Source organism: Podarcis liolepis, assembly GCF_965112155.1.
Source record: "Podarcis liolepis genome assembly, chromosome: 1".
NCBI classification, from domain to species: domain Eukaryota; kingdom Metazoa; phylum Chordata; class Lepidosauria; order Squamata; family Lacertidae; genus Podarcis; species Podarcis liolepis.
In genome coordinates, this window is record NC_139554.1 from 135,131,313 (window position 1) to 135,148,195 (window position 16,883).

At 46.6% G+C, this 16,883-nt stretch overlaps 2 protein-coding genes across 3 annotated transcripts in view; one reads left to right on the plus strand and one right to left on the minus strand.

Annotated features, from left to right (window-relative positions):
• The window catches only part of RB1 (RB transcriptional corepressor 1), a 126,653-nt gene that overhangs the window by 98,512 nt on the left and 11,258 nt on the right, over nucleotides 1-16,883 (minus strand). The gene's annotated exons all lie outside the window — the stretch shown is intronic.
• Nucleotides 10,839-14,391, plus strand: NUDT15 (nudix hydrolase 15). Its single transcript, XM_083475393.1, has 3 exons — nucleotides 10,839-11,012; nucleotides 12,811-13,007; nucleotides 13,771-14,391. The coding sequence occupies exons 1-3, from the start codon at nucleotides 10,867-10,869 to the stop codon at nucleotides 13,923-13,925; spliced, it is 498 nt and encodes a 165-aa protein (XP_083331519.1). The 5' UTR covers nucleotides 10,839-10,866; the 3' UTR covers nucleotides 13,926-14,391.

The window sequence follows — 16,883 nt, forward strand, 5'->3', positions numbered from 1 at the left end:
CTTAAAAGAATGTAGTGTAAACACCAACAACTGGGGCAAACTGGCCTGCGAGCTTTCCAATTGGAAAACAGCCTTTACTAAAGGTGCCATGGACTTTGAAGACACTAGAACTCTGGATGATAGGGAGAAATGTGCATGTTTGGTAAACCCTCACCATGATCAACTTCTGCCCGGAAACCTATGTCCCCACTTGGAAGGACATGTGGATCCAGAATTGGCCTCCACAGTTACTTACGGACTCACTGTTAAAACCGTGTTCATGGAAGACAATCTTACTCGGCTATCAATAATATCAATTTGTGGTGTTCCCTTCTGATTTATATATACAACATTTGGTTTACTCTTTGTTGAGACTACAGAGCAAGACCAAGGTTTTGCCTGGGCTTTGTTAGTTTGTTGGCTGAATTTGTTTTGTTTGTTGGCATTTGGGGGCTCTGTGATATCTTATGAGATTCGCTCAGTTTGTTGATATTTTAATGCAACAGAAATCAATCCAGCTGGGATTTTTCCAGTGCACAAATGGTTTGTAATTGTGGCATGCCCCATCATTTTAATGAGGTCATGTCACCGTCCATCTCGGATGTTGATGAAATTTGATGTGCACCCTTCCCATATGGTTGAAAGAAACCCCCTTAAATTTTCCCCCTCTATCTCAGTTTTAATTTTATAGCACTTCGAAGTTTTGTTAAATCTGCGTTGTCTGTCCCTCTTGAGACCCTTGGCACAAGATACCCTTGTGTACACTCCCCCCCCAACCAATGATCAGATCTCTTTGAATTTTTACACAGAGCTCAATAAAATGATGAGGATTTCAGAAAAAAATACACCAACACTCAAAATATTTTATAAATGCCTAAAAAAATTATAAATGCACTTGTAGCCTAGTTTTTTTGGTGGAAAAACTAGGTTTAGAAAACCTGAATTTACAGTGTGTGGGCATGATGTAAGCAAAAGTTTTTGATGTTGAAAATTATTGCAAAGACATGTTCTTTCTCGACAGAATGAAATTTATTGGGGGGGGGGTTCCTTGTAACGAAAATTTTGCGATTTTGGACACTGGGGGGTGGCTACTGGGTAGCCATTTTGCACAACTTTCCTACACTCCATAGCTGTAATAGAAAAAATTAATGAAACAAAGTTGTACATCTTAAAATAATATTGGTTATTGTAGTTTATTTTTGAAAGTGCAGACTTGTTTTAATTTTGGGATCTTTGAATATGAAGTTATGAAAATTGACTATTGGGGCGGGGGGAGAGAAAATTTACAGTCAGTAGAACATTAAATGCTGACATGTAAGGAAATAAGACCTTGTAAGAAAAATATTCCAAAAAATTAAAAATTTGAGTATTACCGTATTTTTCGCTCCATAAGACACACTTTTTTCCTCTTGAAAACTAATGCGAAATGTCTGTGCATCTTATGGAGCGAATGTGTGGTCCCTGGGGCTGGAGGGGGGGGACCCGGGCTTCCCCCGCCATCCCCGACAAGCTCCTTAGCAGCTCTGGGTAGCCCGCGAAGCCTCCACAGGGCAGCGGGGAGCCTTCACCCCGCTGCCCTGCGGAGGCTTCGCGCGGCTATCCCAGGCTTTTGCGGGAGGTGGGGGGAAGGGACAGAGTGAGGCTCTCTCACTTCCCCCACCTCCCGCAAAAGCCCCCAAGAGAAGCACTCCCTTTAAAGAGCCACGCGGAGTGTGTGTGTTTGGGGGGGGGCTTGGGGGCTTTTCTGCCTCAGGGAAAAGCCTGCAAGCGCCACACACACCGCGGCTCTTTAAAGGAAGCGCTGAGCAGAGCCTGGGATGCATACAGGCTCTGCTCAGCGCTCCCTTTAAATAATATTTTTTTTCTTGAATTCCCCCTCTAAAAACTAGGTGCACCTTATGGTCAGGTGTGCCTTATGGAGCGAAAAATACGGTATATACAAACTTGAGAACACCAAATTAGGCTTAAATTGATTAAAAAATAATTATTCATTTCAGAAATATTTTAAAAATTAGACATTTTAGGTGCAGAGATTCCAAGAGAGCAGAAAAGACTTTTCATGTACATGACGACAGCAGTGAGGATACTACTGGCCCAGAGATGGAAATAAGACAACGTTCCAACCAGGGAGGAATGGCTAATGAAGATGATGGACTACGCCAAAATGGCGAATTTGACTGGGAAAATCAGAGACCAGGAAGAGAAGAAATTCAAGAAGGAATGGGAAAAATTATAATGTATTTAAGAGAATAGTAAAAAACTAAAAACCTTGGCAGGATTAGAGTAATGTTTGTAACGTGCAAAATACAATGGAAATTTGGTAATAATATTTCTAACAAATTAGAGAAAATAGGATAAGCTGAAGGAAAAAGGGATTGACAATGGATTTTCGGCGTCTGTGCATGTGCAGTCACGGTTTCCAGCACTGCAGAAGTGAGTCACCACGCTGCACTGGTTTAGCACAGCGCATGGGGACTTGCCAAGCGGGCAGCTCAGTTCGGGGGTGGCTCAGGGGCCGGTTAAATGACCCCCATTGGCCGCTTGTGGCCCATGGGCCTTAGGTTGTTGACCCCTGCCCTATCCTATGCAGCCTCCTAGGGGAGTTAGCAGTACCACACATGCAGAATTACACATGGCTTCTACTAGCATTCCATGTGTCTGGGTTGCTCTAGCCATTAGGCGCTAATGTACAGGCTAAGAGCATTGTTAAAAACGGGGACAGAAAAGGTAGGAGTCATGTGGTTCCTGGAACCTGGGTTGTGGGTGCCAAAAAAGAATGTGTAGTCACCATTTTAATTGTATTTATTTATTCACACTGGTTTATTCCATGAATACTTATTATTTCTTTTCCAAAACAAGACTGAGTTTCCTTTTCTCTGAATTCTTTTTAAATATAGTATTCAAGCTGTTCAGAAAACTACTATTATATGTGTGTTATGGGGCAGGTGGGGGCAGAGACAAACAAAACATTTGGAAGTTCAAATGTGTCTTTGGGGTATTCAGGTTAAAGCATCAACAATACATAATTTTCTTTTTCTATTTTTGCCTTCAAGAACAAGGCTTGCATGCAGTATAGATTCCTGGCAGGGGGTTGGACTAGATGTCCCTTGTTCCCTTCCAGCTCTACAATTCTGTGAGCAAGCTATGCCTCAAAAGGTGGCCTATAGAAAAAAATATTGATAATGAAATACCCAAAGCCATGTTTACACTTTTGTGGTTTAGTGATCCATGCTCTTTGCCAAGAAAAACTGAATCTGTACCTGCTTTCGTAGTCTCAGGCAGGAGCAAGGAGCTACACAGAATGAGGTAACCCTGAGTGCTGTTTGAAGACATACCCAAAGCCTGCAAGCACAGAGAAAACTCATTAAACCCAATAGCTTAATTCTGGGATACAGCCCCCAATGCAAAGCCTGAATGTAAAGTGCAAACTATTTTTACTTTTTTGTTTTGGTCACAGTAACTTTAATAAACATTGCCTAGTGATGAGCTATGAGTAATTAAAAACATGAGACAAATCACAGTGATTTTTATTTCTGACCCCTCCCCCCACCCACCCGGTTTGTAAATCAAAATCAAACTATAAGCATATTTTGCTCCATCTGATGAAGTAAGGGGGGAGAAAACAATGAGGATTGTTATATACTGAAATTCTCACCCTGGGCCAGCAGGGGGATACTGTAGATAGTTATGCAAATGAAGGATCGAAAGTGACGTTCAGTGATTGGATAGTTTGTATGCAAATGAAGGATCAAAAGTGACATTCAGTGATTGGCTAGTTACAGAAAATGGTTACTGTTGCATTCTAGTGGAGCTCTATATAAGCAGGCTGACTGAGCTCCTCAGTTCAGTTCTGTTCCAGCTTACAAATAAAGAGCTGCTTTGGAAGAATCGCTGTGTCGTCTGATATGTTCGCCCACAACATAACAAGGATGTTGCCTGGGTTGGCCTCTACAGAGGATTTTCATAGTCAAAGATAAGAGCATGAAGCAGATAGGCCTCCCTCCCTAAGGGGTTTTGGGGAGGCGGCGCATCAAAGCACCAAGAGGGAGGGAAACAGACGCAGCCCCAAGCCTGGTCCCATCTCTCCCTCCTTGCGCAAAGAGAAAAGTAGCCTGTGGATCTGGATCTCACTTCATCCTGTGTGGGCTGGACTCTCTCCTGGTCTTTGGGGCTTCTGGGAGGGGGCATCAGCTCAAAGGGGCAAAATGCACTTTCTTCTCTCTGTGCTGCCTGCCATAAGCCATAGAAGCCAGGCTTTGTGATGCAGCAGCCGCCCTCCTGAAGACCTGGAGGAAGGCAGGCTGGCTGGCTGGGCGAGGGAGCTGATCAGTCTGTCTCTCCTCCTCCTTGCTTTTGATGTGAGCTGTGTATCAGAGGCTGCTATATAAAGTCTCGTGTCATGTACATATTACAGATGACACCCAGCTCAACCTCTCTTTTAAATCAGAACCAGTGAAGGCGATGAAGGTCGTGTGTGAGTTTCTGGAGGCAGTTGGAGGATGGATGGCAGCTAACAGATTGAGGTTGAATCCTTTTTTTATATATATAAGATATTTATTAAGATTTTCAAAGTATTACAAAATAAAAATAAAAAAGTAAGAAAATACAAAATAAAAATAGTTAAAAGCAACTCATTCTTTCCATTACTTATTTTTCATTAGCTTATTTCCCGGACCTCCTCACACCTCCCTTTTTTGTATTCCAGTTCAGTTTGTTGGTTCAGCAAATCCTTACCCTCTTTGTTTATCCTAGTCTTTAATCTTGAGCTATTGTAACATTAAATTTTTACCTATTAATAATCCATTTTTCATATTCCTTTATAGTATTACAGCTGAAAACCCCTTAATTTCTATCCAACATCATTCTAACATTCATTAATTTTACAATATTTCTGTAAATAGTCTTTAAATTTCTTCCAATCTTCTCCACCGACTCTTCTCCCTGGTCTCGGATTCTGCCAGTCATTTCTGCCAATCCCATATAGTCTATCACCTTCATCTGCCATTCTTCCAGGGTGGGTAGATCTTGTGTCTTCCAATACTTTGCAGTGAGTATTCTTGCTGTGTTGTGGCATACATAAAAAAAGTTCTGTCCTTCTTTGGCACCAATTGGCCGACTATGCCCAGGAGAAAGGCCTCTGGTTTCTTCAAGAAGGTATATTTAAATACCTTTTTCAATTCATTATATATCGTCTCCCAGAAAGCCTTAATCCTTGGGCACGTCCACCAAAGGTGAAAGAATGTACCTTCAGTTTCTTTACATTTCCAACATTTATTATCGGGCAAATGATAGATTTTTGCAAGCTTGACTGGGGTCATGTACCACCTGTATATCATTTTCATAATATTCTCTCTTAAGGCATTACATGCCGTAAACTTCATACCTGTGGTGAATTCTCTCTCTCTCTCTCTCTCTCTCTCACACACACACACACACACACACACACACAAAGACACCACTCCCGAGAACGCGGTTTATCGGGCAAGTCTAGACTTGTCTGCTCAAAAGGAAGTCCCATTGTGTTGGGGACCTGGAAGGAGAGGAGCAAAAGCTCCCTCAACTCAGGACCCAAACCCTGGAACACACAGGAGGGGAGGTGGGGTGTGAGGGAAGCGGCGCTTAAAAAGGGAATAAAATGGTTGCTGCCTTTCTCTCTATCTGAGCTGGCTCCCTGCCTGTTACGTTACATGTGGGGAAACCGTGTGGGGTTCCTCTCTGTGTAAATCTTCATGCTGTGCCTGCACACGCCTTCCTACACTCAGGTATTCATGAGTTTCTTTTCCTGAGTAATAGGCTGTGTTTTTGAAGTTGCAAACCTCTCTCCCTCTCCCTCTCCCTCTCTCTCTCTCTGCCCCTCCCACCTTTCCACATCTTCCTGATTAACTTTAAATCCTTTCTCACATGGAAAGACACCTTTGGGGAGTGATTTTGCCCTTTCGGATCCTTCCCCCTAGAATTATAGTACACTCATACATCGGGATAAATACGCTTCAGGTTGAACACGTTCGGGTTGTACTCTGTGGCAACCCGGAAGTAATGGAGCGCGTTACTTCCAGGTTTCGCCGCTCGCGCATACTCAGACGGTCAAAATGATGTCACGCGCATGCATGGAAGCGGCAAAATGTGACCTGTGCACGTGCAGACACGCTGTTGCGTCTTAGGTTATGTTCAGGATGTGAACAGGGCTCCAGAATGGATCCCGTTCGCATCCCGAGGTACCACTGTATTGTAGAGTTGGAAGGGACTCTATTGAGGATCATCTAGTGGAGGCACGTCCAACTCACAAGAGACTACGATCTACTCCCAATATAAAAATTCTGGAAGTGATTTACCCATGAAGTTGTTGAGATTGGGGGGGGCAGAGCACAAGTTTTTGAGCTCTTTTTAGTGAGCTCTTTTTTAACACTCTTTGAGCTCTTTTTTAACACTCACGTTAAACGACGACGCAGCAGTAACGACTACTTCTGTTTTCTAACTCATAGGCAAAATATGATTAAAGACCACCATTTGACACAACGGAGGAACACAGTGCCGGGGGGGGGGGAGAGACTTTTGCTACATTAATTTTCAATATTGCTGATTGAGAGTGAGACTAATTTATTTATAATTGCTTAATCATATGGGACTAAATTGCATTATGCTGTAAGGACCTTTCGTAAAATCTTAGAATTGTAAAGTTGGAAGGGACCCCAAGGGTCATCTAGTCCAGTGTTTCCCAACCTTTTTTGGGCAAAGGCACACTTGTTTCATGAAAAAAATCTCGAGGCACACCACCATTACAGCCCTGTGACGTCAGCGCGCAGCGTCACGCCGGGAGGGACATGAATTGCTAGCAAATTACATAATCACCTCCTTGAGGGCTGGCTCATCTTCTCCGAAGGCAGAACCCCATTAATTAACAGCACAGACTCACACCATAGCCAAGACGAGGGGGGAAAACCTCAGTCATGCACAGTCATGCACATGTGGGGGCTAAATGAGGACGAAGACCGGGCAGAGAGCAGGGTTCAAATCACCCCACCTGGCCAGGACAATCCCTGGGTGCTCCCTTGGGCCACTCGCCTGACCCACCTCGCAGGGCTGTTGTTGCGAGGATAACACGGGGAGAACCACGCGCGCCCCCGGGAGCTCCTTGGAGGAGAAAGCGGGCGATGAATGCAATGCACGAAATATATGAGAGGCGACCAGGTTTTGCAGGTGAGGGGCCCCCGCCAGCCTCCGCTTCCAACACCCGGTGCAACGACGCCGAAGTTTCCCCCCGGGCTCGGCTCGGGGAGCAGCGCTGCTCCCCCCGGCTCCCCTTCGCCCTCCCGGCTCTCTCTGCCGCCCACTGGGGACCCCCCTCACCTGCCAAGTCCGGAGCGCCGGTGGAAGTTGCATGCATGCATGCAGGGCGCCGCGTTGCCATTGCATTGCACTGCACTCCATGCAACGCCTGCACGCATGCATTGCCTTGTACGCCCGCCAAGGGGTCTCCCCGCGGTCCGATGCGTCCCCTCCGGCGCGGATGCAGCATTGCAAAAATAACCCCCCCCCGACACAGCCCTACCTGGGGGGCAGCCTCCGCCTCCGCCGCTCCGCCTCCGCGGGGATCCCCGGGCTCCATCCTGCCGCCCGATCTCCGTGGGGGCGCAGGCAGGCTGCGCGGGGTCTGCGCAGAAGAGCCCCTGCCCGCCCGGCCGCCACCGCTGCGCTCATTCCAAGGCCGGGAGAAGAGCGCTTCAAACAAAACGCCCGGCCCGCCAGGCCACGCTGGGAAATGTAGTTCGCACACCCCACGCAGGCGCGGAGCCCAAGGGCGAGGGGACTACGGATCCCGGCAGCCCCCGTGCCGGGGACGGAGGGGGAGAGGCCGGGTGCAGGGATGGAGGGACGGGTGGGCGAGGGAGTGAGTGAGTGGCAGCCGCCAAGCCTTGGCCGAGAGCCAGGAAGGGCCTCCCTGGAGGAGGAGGAGGAGGAGGAGGGAGGCGCAGAGCGGGAGGGAGGGAGGGAACCCCAGGGGTCATCTAGTGACGGCGCCCCAATCGAAAATTTGACTTTAAAAAAAAAATCTTTCGAATTTTTTAAATTTTCCCGCGGCACACCAGGCAACATCTCGTGGCACACTAGTGTGCCGCGGAACAGTGGTTGGGAAACACTGATCTAGTCCAACCCTCTGCAAGGCAGGAACCTCAGCTAAAGCATCCATGATAGATGGCCATCCAACCTCCAATTACAAACTTCCAAGGAAGGAGAGTGCAAAACCTCCCAAGGGAGCCTGTTGCACTGTTGAAGGGCTCTTGCTGTCAGAAAAGTTCTTCCTGATGCTTTGTCAGAATCTCCTTTCACGTAACTTGAAGGCATTGTTTTGTCTCCACCCTCCAGAGTGGGAGAAAACAAGCTTGTTCCATCTTCCATGTGACAGCCCTTCAAAAATGTGAAGATGGCTGTCCATATTTCCTCTCAGTTTCTTAATTTCCATACCCAGCTCCTTCAAGCACTCCTCATAAGGCTTGCTTTCCAGACCCTTGATCATCTCGATTGCCCTCATCTGCACACGTTCCAGCTTGTCAATGTCCTTCTTATATTGTGGTGCCCAGAACTGGCCTTCCCACGCCTGCGACGAGCCCCATTGGGCTTTCCCACGCCTGCTGTGGGCTATGAAAAGCCCCAACAGGGCTTGTTGCAGGCACGGGGGGTGGGCACCTATGACACCACCTCAATCCCCTGTACTTCAGCACTGTACTTATGGCTGTTCATAGAAGCAGCATGCAGATATGAGAGATCACATCCTTCTTTATTGCTCCTACTTTGCACTATTCTTGGGTGCTTTTGCCAGGCAGGAATAGATGCTTGAGCTCTGTCTGTGGTTGAAGCAAGAGAAACAAAGAACATGATGAGGCATTATCAGTGGTGTCCAAAGTTTTTTCAAAGAGGGCCAGATCTGATGAAGTGAAGGGCCGTGAGGGCCGACCAAAGTTCTTGACCTTTTTCAATGACTTAACTCCAAAGTTGTTGAGCCTTTTTTAGGATTGAAGGTGTTGAGGTTTTTTTAGGATTTTACCCCAGGAAATTAACTGCCGCAGGGGCCAGATTAAACAGACTTTGGGGACATGCTTGCATTAAGTAAAGCAAAGAAGAGGTGGAGTCTGAGGTGACAGGAGCTGAGTTCCTTCCCAACCCTTGGGGGGCGGGGAGAGAAGGGAAGTACAGTCAGAGAGGAGGGGAGGACTGTGGCAAATCGACAGGACTCCTGCATGAGGAGCAGCAAGAGGGGCAGCAAACTTAGTGACTGCCCCGGGCAGCAAAAGCCTTAGCTACGCCACTGAGTAAGTATCTTACGTTCCCTTCTTTTAATAATTTCAATGTGTGTGTGTAGGGGGGTGACAATAAATTTTCCGCGCCAAGTACCACCTGACCTTGCTATGCCACTGCTTGCCAGGAAGCAAAAGGCGGGTCCCACACCTCTTGTCATCTGCCGGACTCCCTTCAGCAAGCTTCCTGGCCCGCTTAGAGGCAGAATGTCTTTTTGCTTTTTTGTGGCCTGGCAAGGCTGTGCTGCTTTTTGCCATAGGGAGGTGCCAGACCCTGGTCCCCATCACTCATCCAACTCTTCTTCTAACCTGAGTGCTCTCAAGACCTTGGGATTCCTTTCCTGAGTGGGCAATTCTTTTTTACAGTGCCCTTGCTCCTTACTATAAGCACACCGTTTGGGCCCTAGGGGTTTTCATGGAGAGGGTCGCCTATTGTGAATCTTGGGCTGAGCCCCCCCCCCCACATCCTTTGTCTTGAAATGCTGCTGCCTTCAAGCAGGTCTGCCTTTTCTCTGCTTCCTTTACTTCCACATCATCTCTGTCTCCATACCTTTGTAGCAATCTCTACTAATTCAGCAACCCCAATTTATGAGTGCTTAAACAGACAAAGAACTGAACTTGTAACAACATACCACGTGTCACGGATTATATATATTAAGGATTAAACAGTTGCTGTTTGTCAGGCGATTAAAAGGGCAGCTGATTGAATGAACAACAATGGCAAGTGAAATGATGCCATCTAGACATTGAAGTGACAATGGACACACAATGGAGATACATCTTGCACATATTCTGTAAAGGGGAGGGAAATCAGTTTTTTAAAAGGAAATTGTATTGAATGAAATTAACTTTAATTATGTACATATTGCATAGCTCCAGACAAGCTGCTCTCTCTGAGCCCCAGCCCCCCCCCCCAGTCACTAGCCTCAGTCTGGAGAATCCTCATATTGCCTTTAAAGGTTTACTGAGATCATGTCTATGAAAGACTTAAACAGTCTGGGAAAAGATTATATAAATACTGTGTTAATACGGAGTTCTTCTAAAGTACTGTAATGTGTAAAACGTGCAGCCGATAAATGCCATGTATTGTTTATGTTTTCAACGTTCATATTAAAAAAAAAAAGTTGCAAACTAATGTAAATGCATATGATATAGAGAAAACAATTTGATGGACTCTAACAACAATTAGAAGCAAACAATACATGACTATTTTAATCCAAAGCAAAATAATATGAACACAGTTACAGATAGGTAGCCGTGTTGGTCTGCCATAGTCAAAAGAAAAAAATTCCTTCCAGTAGCACCTTAAAGACCAACTAAGTTAGTTCTTGGTATGAGCTTTCGTGTGCATGCACACTTCTTCAGATACACTGAAACAGAAGTTGCCAGATCCTTCTATATAGTGAGAAGGTGGGGAGGGGTATTACTCAGAAGGGTGGTGGGAATGGGAGATTGGCAGCTGGGAATGGGAAACCTGGGGCCGCCATTTTTGGATCGGGAAAAGTGGAGGGGCGTGGCCCGGAGGCTCACTGCCGATTGGAGCAGCTGAGGCAATGGTCCCGCCCCCATTGGGCCAGGCCCCGCCCTTTCCGGTATGGCCTGCGGCCGGGGGCGCCCCGGCGTGGGCGTCGGAGTGGTGGTCGTCAGCTCTGCCCACCCAGGATGCGTCCTCCTCGGCCAGAGGAAGAGCGCTGTCGGCGCCGGCCTGTTCCAGCTCCCCGGAGGACACCTAGAGTTCGGGTAGGCCTGCGCGGGGCGATGACGCCATTCTGCGTCGTCGTCGTCAGGCGACCTCCGCTGAGGGGCTGGGAGGCAGCAGGCCTGGCAGAACAGAGCTCTCTGGGGATCGGCTCCCCGATTTCAGTCACTCGGAAAAATCTCTAGTGTCCTAAAAAGAAAGCTAAATCAGGCCCCTATGTTCGTGCAAACTTCGCCTTCTGGGGCAGTCCAGACCTTATTGCTGGTCGGGATTTCTTTGGGAACAATATCTTATATTTATATTTTCCTGACTTGGACCAATCACCTCATCTACCGCAAAAGGCTGCCGTGAAGTTCTATAAGGAAGTATAAAACGTCCGCAAAGGGGGACGTGGTGCTTGTCTCATAGGCATCACAGTTTGGTTCCTTTCATCTTAGTATTGCACTATGAAGGTTCCAGTTACAGATAGGTAGCCGTGTTGGTCTGCCATAGTCAAAATAAAAAAAAATTCCTTCCAGTAGCACCTTAAAGACCAACTAAGTTAGTTCTTGGTATGAGCTTTTGTGTGCATGCACACTTCTTCAGATACATGTGCATGCACACTTTGGTATCTGAAGAAGTATCTTATACGGTATCTGTACGGTATCTGATACGGTATCTTCTTCAGATACGGTATCTGAAGAAGTGTGCATGCACACGAAAGCTCATACCAAGAACTAACTTAGTTGGTCTTTAAGGTGCTACTGGAAGGAATTTTTTTTATTTTGCACTATGAAGGGTCATGCTTTCTGCTTCCCCACTTTCAAATTAAAGGTAAAGGGACCCCTGACCATTAGGTCCAGTCATGACCGACTCTGGGGTTGCAGCGCTCATCTCGCTTTACTGGCTGAGGAAGCCGGCGTACAGCTTCCGGGTCATGTGGCCAGCATGACTAAGCCGCTTCTGGCGAACCAGAGCAGCGGACGGAAACGCCGTTTACCTTCCCGCCAGAGTGATACCTATTTATCTACTTGCACTTCGTGCCTATGAACTGCTAGGTGGGCAGGAGCAGGGGCCGACCAACGGGAGCTCACCCCATCGCGGGGATTCGAACCGCTGACCTTCTGATCAGCAAGTCCTAGGCTCTGTGGTTTAACCCACTGCGCCACCTGCGTCCCTTACTTTCAAATTAGTACAGCTCTAATTCACCCCACTTGTGTTCAATTGAGCTAACTCCTAGGTGTGTGCAGGGGATTGCTTCCAAAGAGGAGTTCTCTCTACTATTTTACTTTTATTTTGGTTGGTTTTAAAAGAGGATTAGACAATTTCATGGAGGATAAGGCTACCAAGAACTGCTAGCCGTGATGGCTATGCTCCCCCTCCATGGTTGCAGGCAGTTTGCTGCTGAATATTAGTTGCTGAAAATAACAGGGAGGCGGACTCCTATTGCGCTCAGGTCCTTTTTTCAGACTTTCAGTAGGCATCTGGTTGGTCACTGAGAAGCCACATCCAGCAGACTCTTCTTATGGTATATTTATATTTAATCATCTGGACTGGATGACTTCTCCCCCCTGCAAACCCAATAGAATTGGTTACGGCCAGTTGCTTGAGTGCAGGGGAAACCCCCCCCCCAATTTTAAATGACCTAATGGAGCCATGTTTTTCATATCTTTGATTCTTTTGAGCCCCCTCTTCACGCCTATATTGTCCCTTAAATGGGGGGAAGGAGGGCAAAGCCATTCAATTACCATCTTTCATGCGGCTTCATGGCTAAGAAGCTGAGCTCTTACTTCAAGCAAATAAAACTGATTATTGCCTTCTCAGTAGAAATAGTATTTCTTTTTTCTTCTTGCTGTTTAGTGAAAGCTTGGCAGAATGTGCAGAAAGAGAGGTTTTGGAAGAGACAGCCTTGCACCTAACAAATGTTCGCTTTGCATCAACTGTAAATTCTGTTAGTCTGAAGGATAATTACCACTATGTAACGATCTTAATGAAAGGAGAGGTGGATATGAATTATGAATCTGAACCAAGGAATCTGGAACCTGATAAAAATGAAAGTAGGATATTATATTTTTTACTCTTCAGTGAGCATTAGGTAGTTTCTGTAACCACATTCTCTGCATAGTATTAATGTAAGATTATATTTTTCTTGTATCACGTATGAAAATGCTGTCACATACACTGATTTTTTTACTGTTTTTGGTGAGATTTAGGCTGCGACCTTATAAAGTATTACCTTGGGAGTAGGCTAGGGTTGCCATATCTTGAAGAGCAAAAAAGAGGACAGCCCAAGATGGAGAAAGAGGGGCACAGATGCGCAGGGCCGCTGCTGCACCCTCATGCCTCTTTTGCCAGCTTGGGTTGGCAGTGGCCGGGCATGCAGACCATGTGCGCCTCTTTCCCTGGTTCAGGCTGGCAGCGGCCGTGGCATTCAGAGCAGCGGTTGCACAAGAGAAAAATAAATAACTAACTCCTAAACCCAGACATTTCCTTTAAAATGTAAAAATCTCCCCAGATGGGCATGTTTGCCCCCCAAAAGAGGACATGTCTGGGATTAGCCAGACGTATGGCAACCCTCAATTAGGCTCTATTCTTTCCAAGATGGGATGGCATTTTGATGGGGACCACATTGTGTGGATGCTGCAAAATACTTGCATGCATGAGTGGCACCAAGTACACAATAAACTGGATGGAAGCACTTAAATTCAAATGCATCCTGACCCTAGGGATGAAATATATTTGGGTGTTACCTGAGCCAGGTCATAGGACTTCTGAACTTGCAGTATCTATCGTCATTTCTCTCTTTTTCTTTGTTTACAGGTTGGGAATGGGTAAAATGGGAAGAGTTTCCTTCAGCAGATCAACTGTTTTGGGCTTTATGCTGCTTAAAAGAACAAGGTTACAATCCTTTCACAGAAGAATTTAATCACCTTGTGGGATACACTGGAAATCATTATGTGAAAAAAGAGTGCTAAATTTACTATATAGTAAATCTGTGTTTTTACAGAGACATTTATTTGTAAAATGAATTCTGTATCACCTGGGAGGGGGTAGTTTTATCTAAGCATGAAGTCAGCTACTTCCACGAAATGTAGCAATAATCCTTGACACTAAACATGCCACAAAAGTGCAGCATTTTTGCAATCAGTGTTTGTCTTTTTTGCCTCTACTCTTCAATCTATAATGGCAAGTAAGATTTTGATGTAATAGATATGCACTATTACAAAGCAAGTGTGCAAGAGGATGCAGCAGAGCAGCTTTCCTGAAAGCGAGATGAGCGCTGCAACCCCATAGTCGCCTTTGACTGGACTTAACCGTCCAGGGGTCCTTTACCTTTACCTTATTAAATACATGGTTGTTCCTTCCATACCCTGTGTGATAGCACGCTGATTGCTTTTTGAATGTTGAATGTTGCCTTTGATAAACAAGTATTGTGTTGTATGTTTCATGTTGTGTCTTCCTCACCAAAATAAGTTTCTCTGTCTCAGTTTGGAGAGTTACCATCAAAACCAAAGCACAGAAAAGTAGTTAATACACAGAGTTTAGGGCACCTTTGGCTTTTCAGGTAGGAGAAACTCCCAAATTTCCCCTTTCCAGCCATGAAGAAAGCTAAAACACACATTATCTGACAATGAAGGCTTGAATGCCTTTAGGAAAGCAGTGAGAAAAACTTTTCTGTTGACAATATTTAGGAGTGACACATTACTAGTGGATGCTGCCAAATCCATAGTGACCATTGGCACCCTTTTCCTCTCCCCAAAGGGTTTTCACAGGAATAATAGATTGCTGGTGCCAGGAATGATTGCTTACAGAGGGTCCCCCCCCCCTTCTCCCATCACTATTCATCTTGGCCCCTTCCTCCAGATTGCCCACTCCCACGAGAAATTTCTAGACTGAGGACCACAGGATGCTACCTATTTTAGAATGAGAATAGCTGGCAGAGCAGTCCCCATGACAACAGGACATGCAATTTTTAATGGTGGGGCAGCAGCAACATCTGACGACCAGATGCATCAGTCACCACTGCCTTAGCAAAACACACACAGTATTTTTTAAGATGAAGCAAGCAATTAAATACCGTATTTTTCACCCCATAGGACGCACCGGCCCATAGGACGCATCAAGTTTTTTGGGGGGAAATAAAGAAATTTCTTTTTATTCCCCCCCCCCCCGGAGTGGTGGGGCAGGCAGCGGGGAGAAGCGCTCTTCCCCCCGCCGCCCGCCTTGAGATCAGGTCCGGGGAGAGCCTGGAGACGCGCTGCGTCTCCCTGCTGTCCCCGGAGTGGTGGGGCAGGCAGCAGGGAGAAGCGCTCTTCTCCCCGCCGTCAGCCTCCAAACCACTTCGGGAGACAGCGGGATGGCGGCGTTCCGCCTCCCTCTGTCCCCCGACCTTGTGGGGCTGGCGCTGGGGCTCTCCTGAAGCCTGGAGAGCGAGAGGGGTCAGTGCGCACCAACCCTTCTCGTTCTCCAGGCTTCAGTGAAAGCCTGCATTCGCCCCATAGGATGCACCCACATTTCCCCTTCATTTTTGGAGGGGAAAAAGTGCGTCCTATAGGGCGAAAAATACGGTGTATATATATAGGACTGCCTAACTTGACCAGAGGAAGCGTAAAATATGGAGATAAAGCAGCTAACATGCAATGTTGCTGCAAAGGAAAAGAAACGACGCCTGGAATTCCATATACATTGCCACCATTAGATAGGCATCCCACTGTCCTACACCTTCCAGGCTGGGATGGGCAATTCCCTGTCCACCTCTGCTGAGGGTCTGCATGCCTGTGGTGAACAAGGCATTAAAGATTAAATGAGGTGGAAGAAATTAAGATACCTGCTTACATACCTTCTCTGCAGGCCCAACAACCACCAGGTTTTGCACTAGCCAAGGGTCCTAGATCACCCCCAGTGCTGAGGGCCTTCTGGCGGTTCCCTTGCTGCGAGAAGCCAAGTTACAGGGAACCAGGCAGAGGGCCTTCTTGGTAGTGGCGCCCTCCCTGTGGAATGCACTCCCACCAGATGTCAAAAAGAAAAACTACCTCCAGACTTTTAGAAGACATCTGAAGGCAGTCCTGTTTAGGGAAGCTTTTAATGTTTAATAGATTATTGTATTTTAATATTCTGTTGGAAGCCACCCAGGGTGGCTGGGGAATAAAAAATATATTATCATCATCATCACAAAAAGCTGCTTTTACCAGCTTGACTTCCTACCTCCTCACCACTGAGTGGAGGTGTGCAGGAACCAGTTGGGAGCCAAACTGGGCTCCTAACTGGTGGCTCTCTCTTCCTTGTCAGTTGCTCTGAAGTTATATACCAGTCCTTGGGGGATCCTTTTAAGTGAGGTGAAGTTCATTTTCCTAGACATTTCACCCAGTTCAAACTACACTTTGGCCTTTTGTCAGTCTAGCATTTTTTTTTAAGAGTTGGGATGGGGATAGTACTGTTTCCGTAAAAGGACAAAGCACTGGGCAGGGATTTGGCTGCTGGGATGCTGGTGGCAGGGGCCAAGTGCTGGACCATGCTGAGGTGCAGCTCTGTGGTATGTGAGGAAGTGCTGCGTGGCCCTGCCCACCCCTGGGGTTCCTGGAAGGCTGGCTACAAGGGAAGGTGAGCCTCAATACTGCAGGTCCTGGAATATGGACAGTTGTGAGTAACATACTGCGTGAATTAAGTGGTGATGTTAGTCCTCCCTATCAGTGCTTTTTCTTTCTAAATCACCCACTAACTCCCCCCCCCCCAGCAAGCAACACACCTAACATTCAAAGGCTAAATAAGAAACTGAGCATATATATACTGCAAACAACTTGAGGGTGCAATCCAAATACATGGCTGGCAGCAGTGGAGGTTGGAACTGTCTAGCCACTGCCACATCCATAGCTGTCTCCGGCACAGGAAAAATGTGTCTGCTATGTGGTCCCCAGGCTAGCACAGTAGAGAGG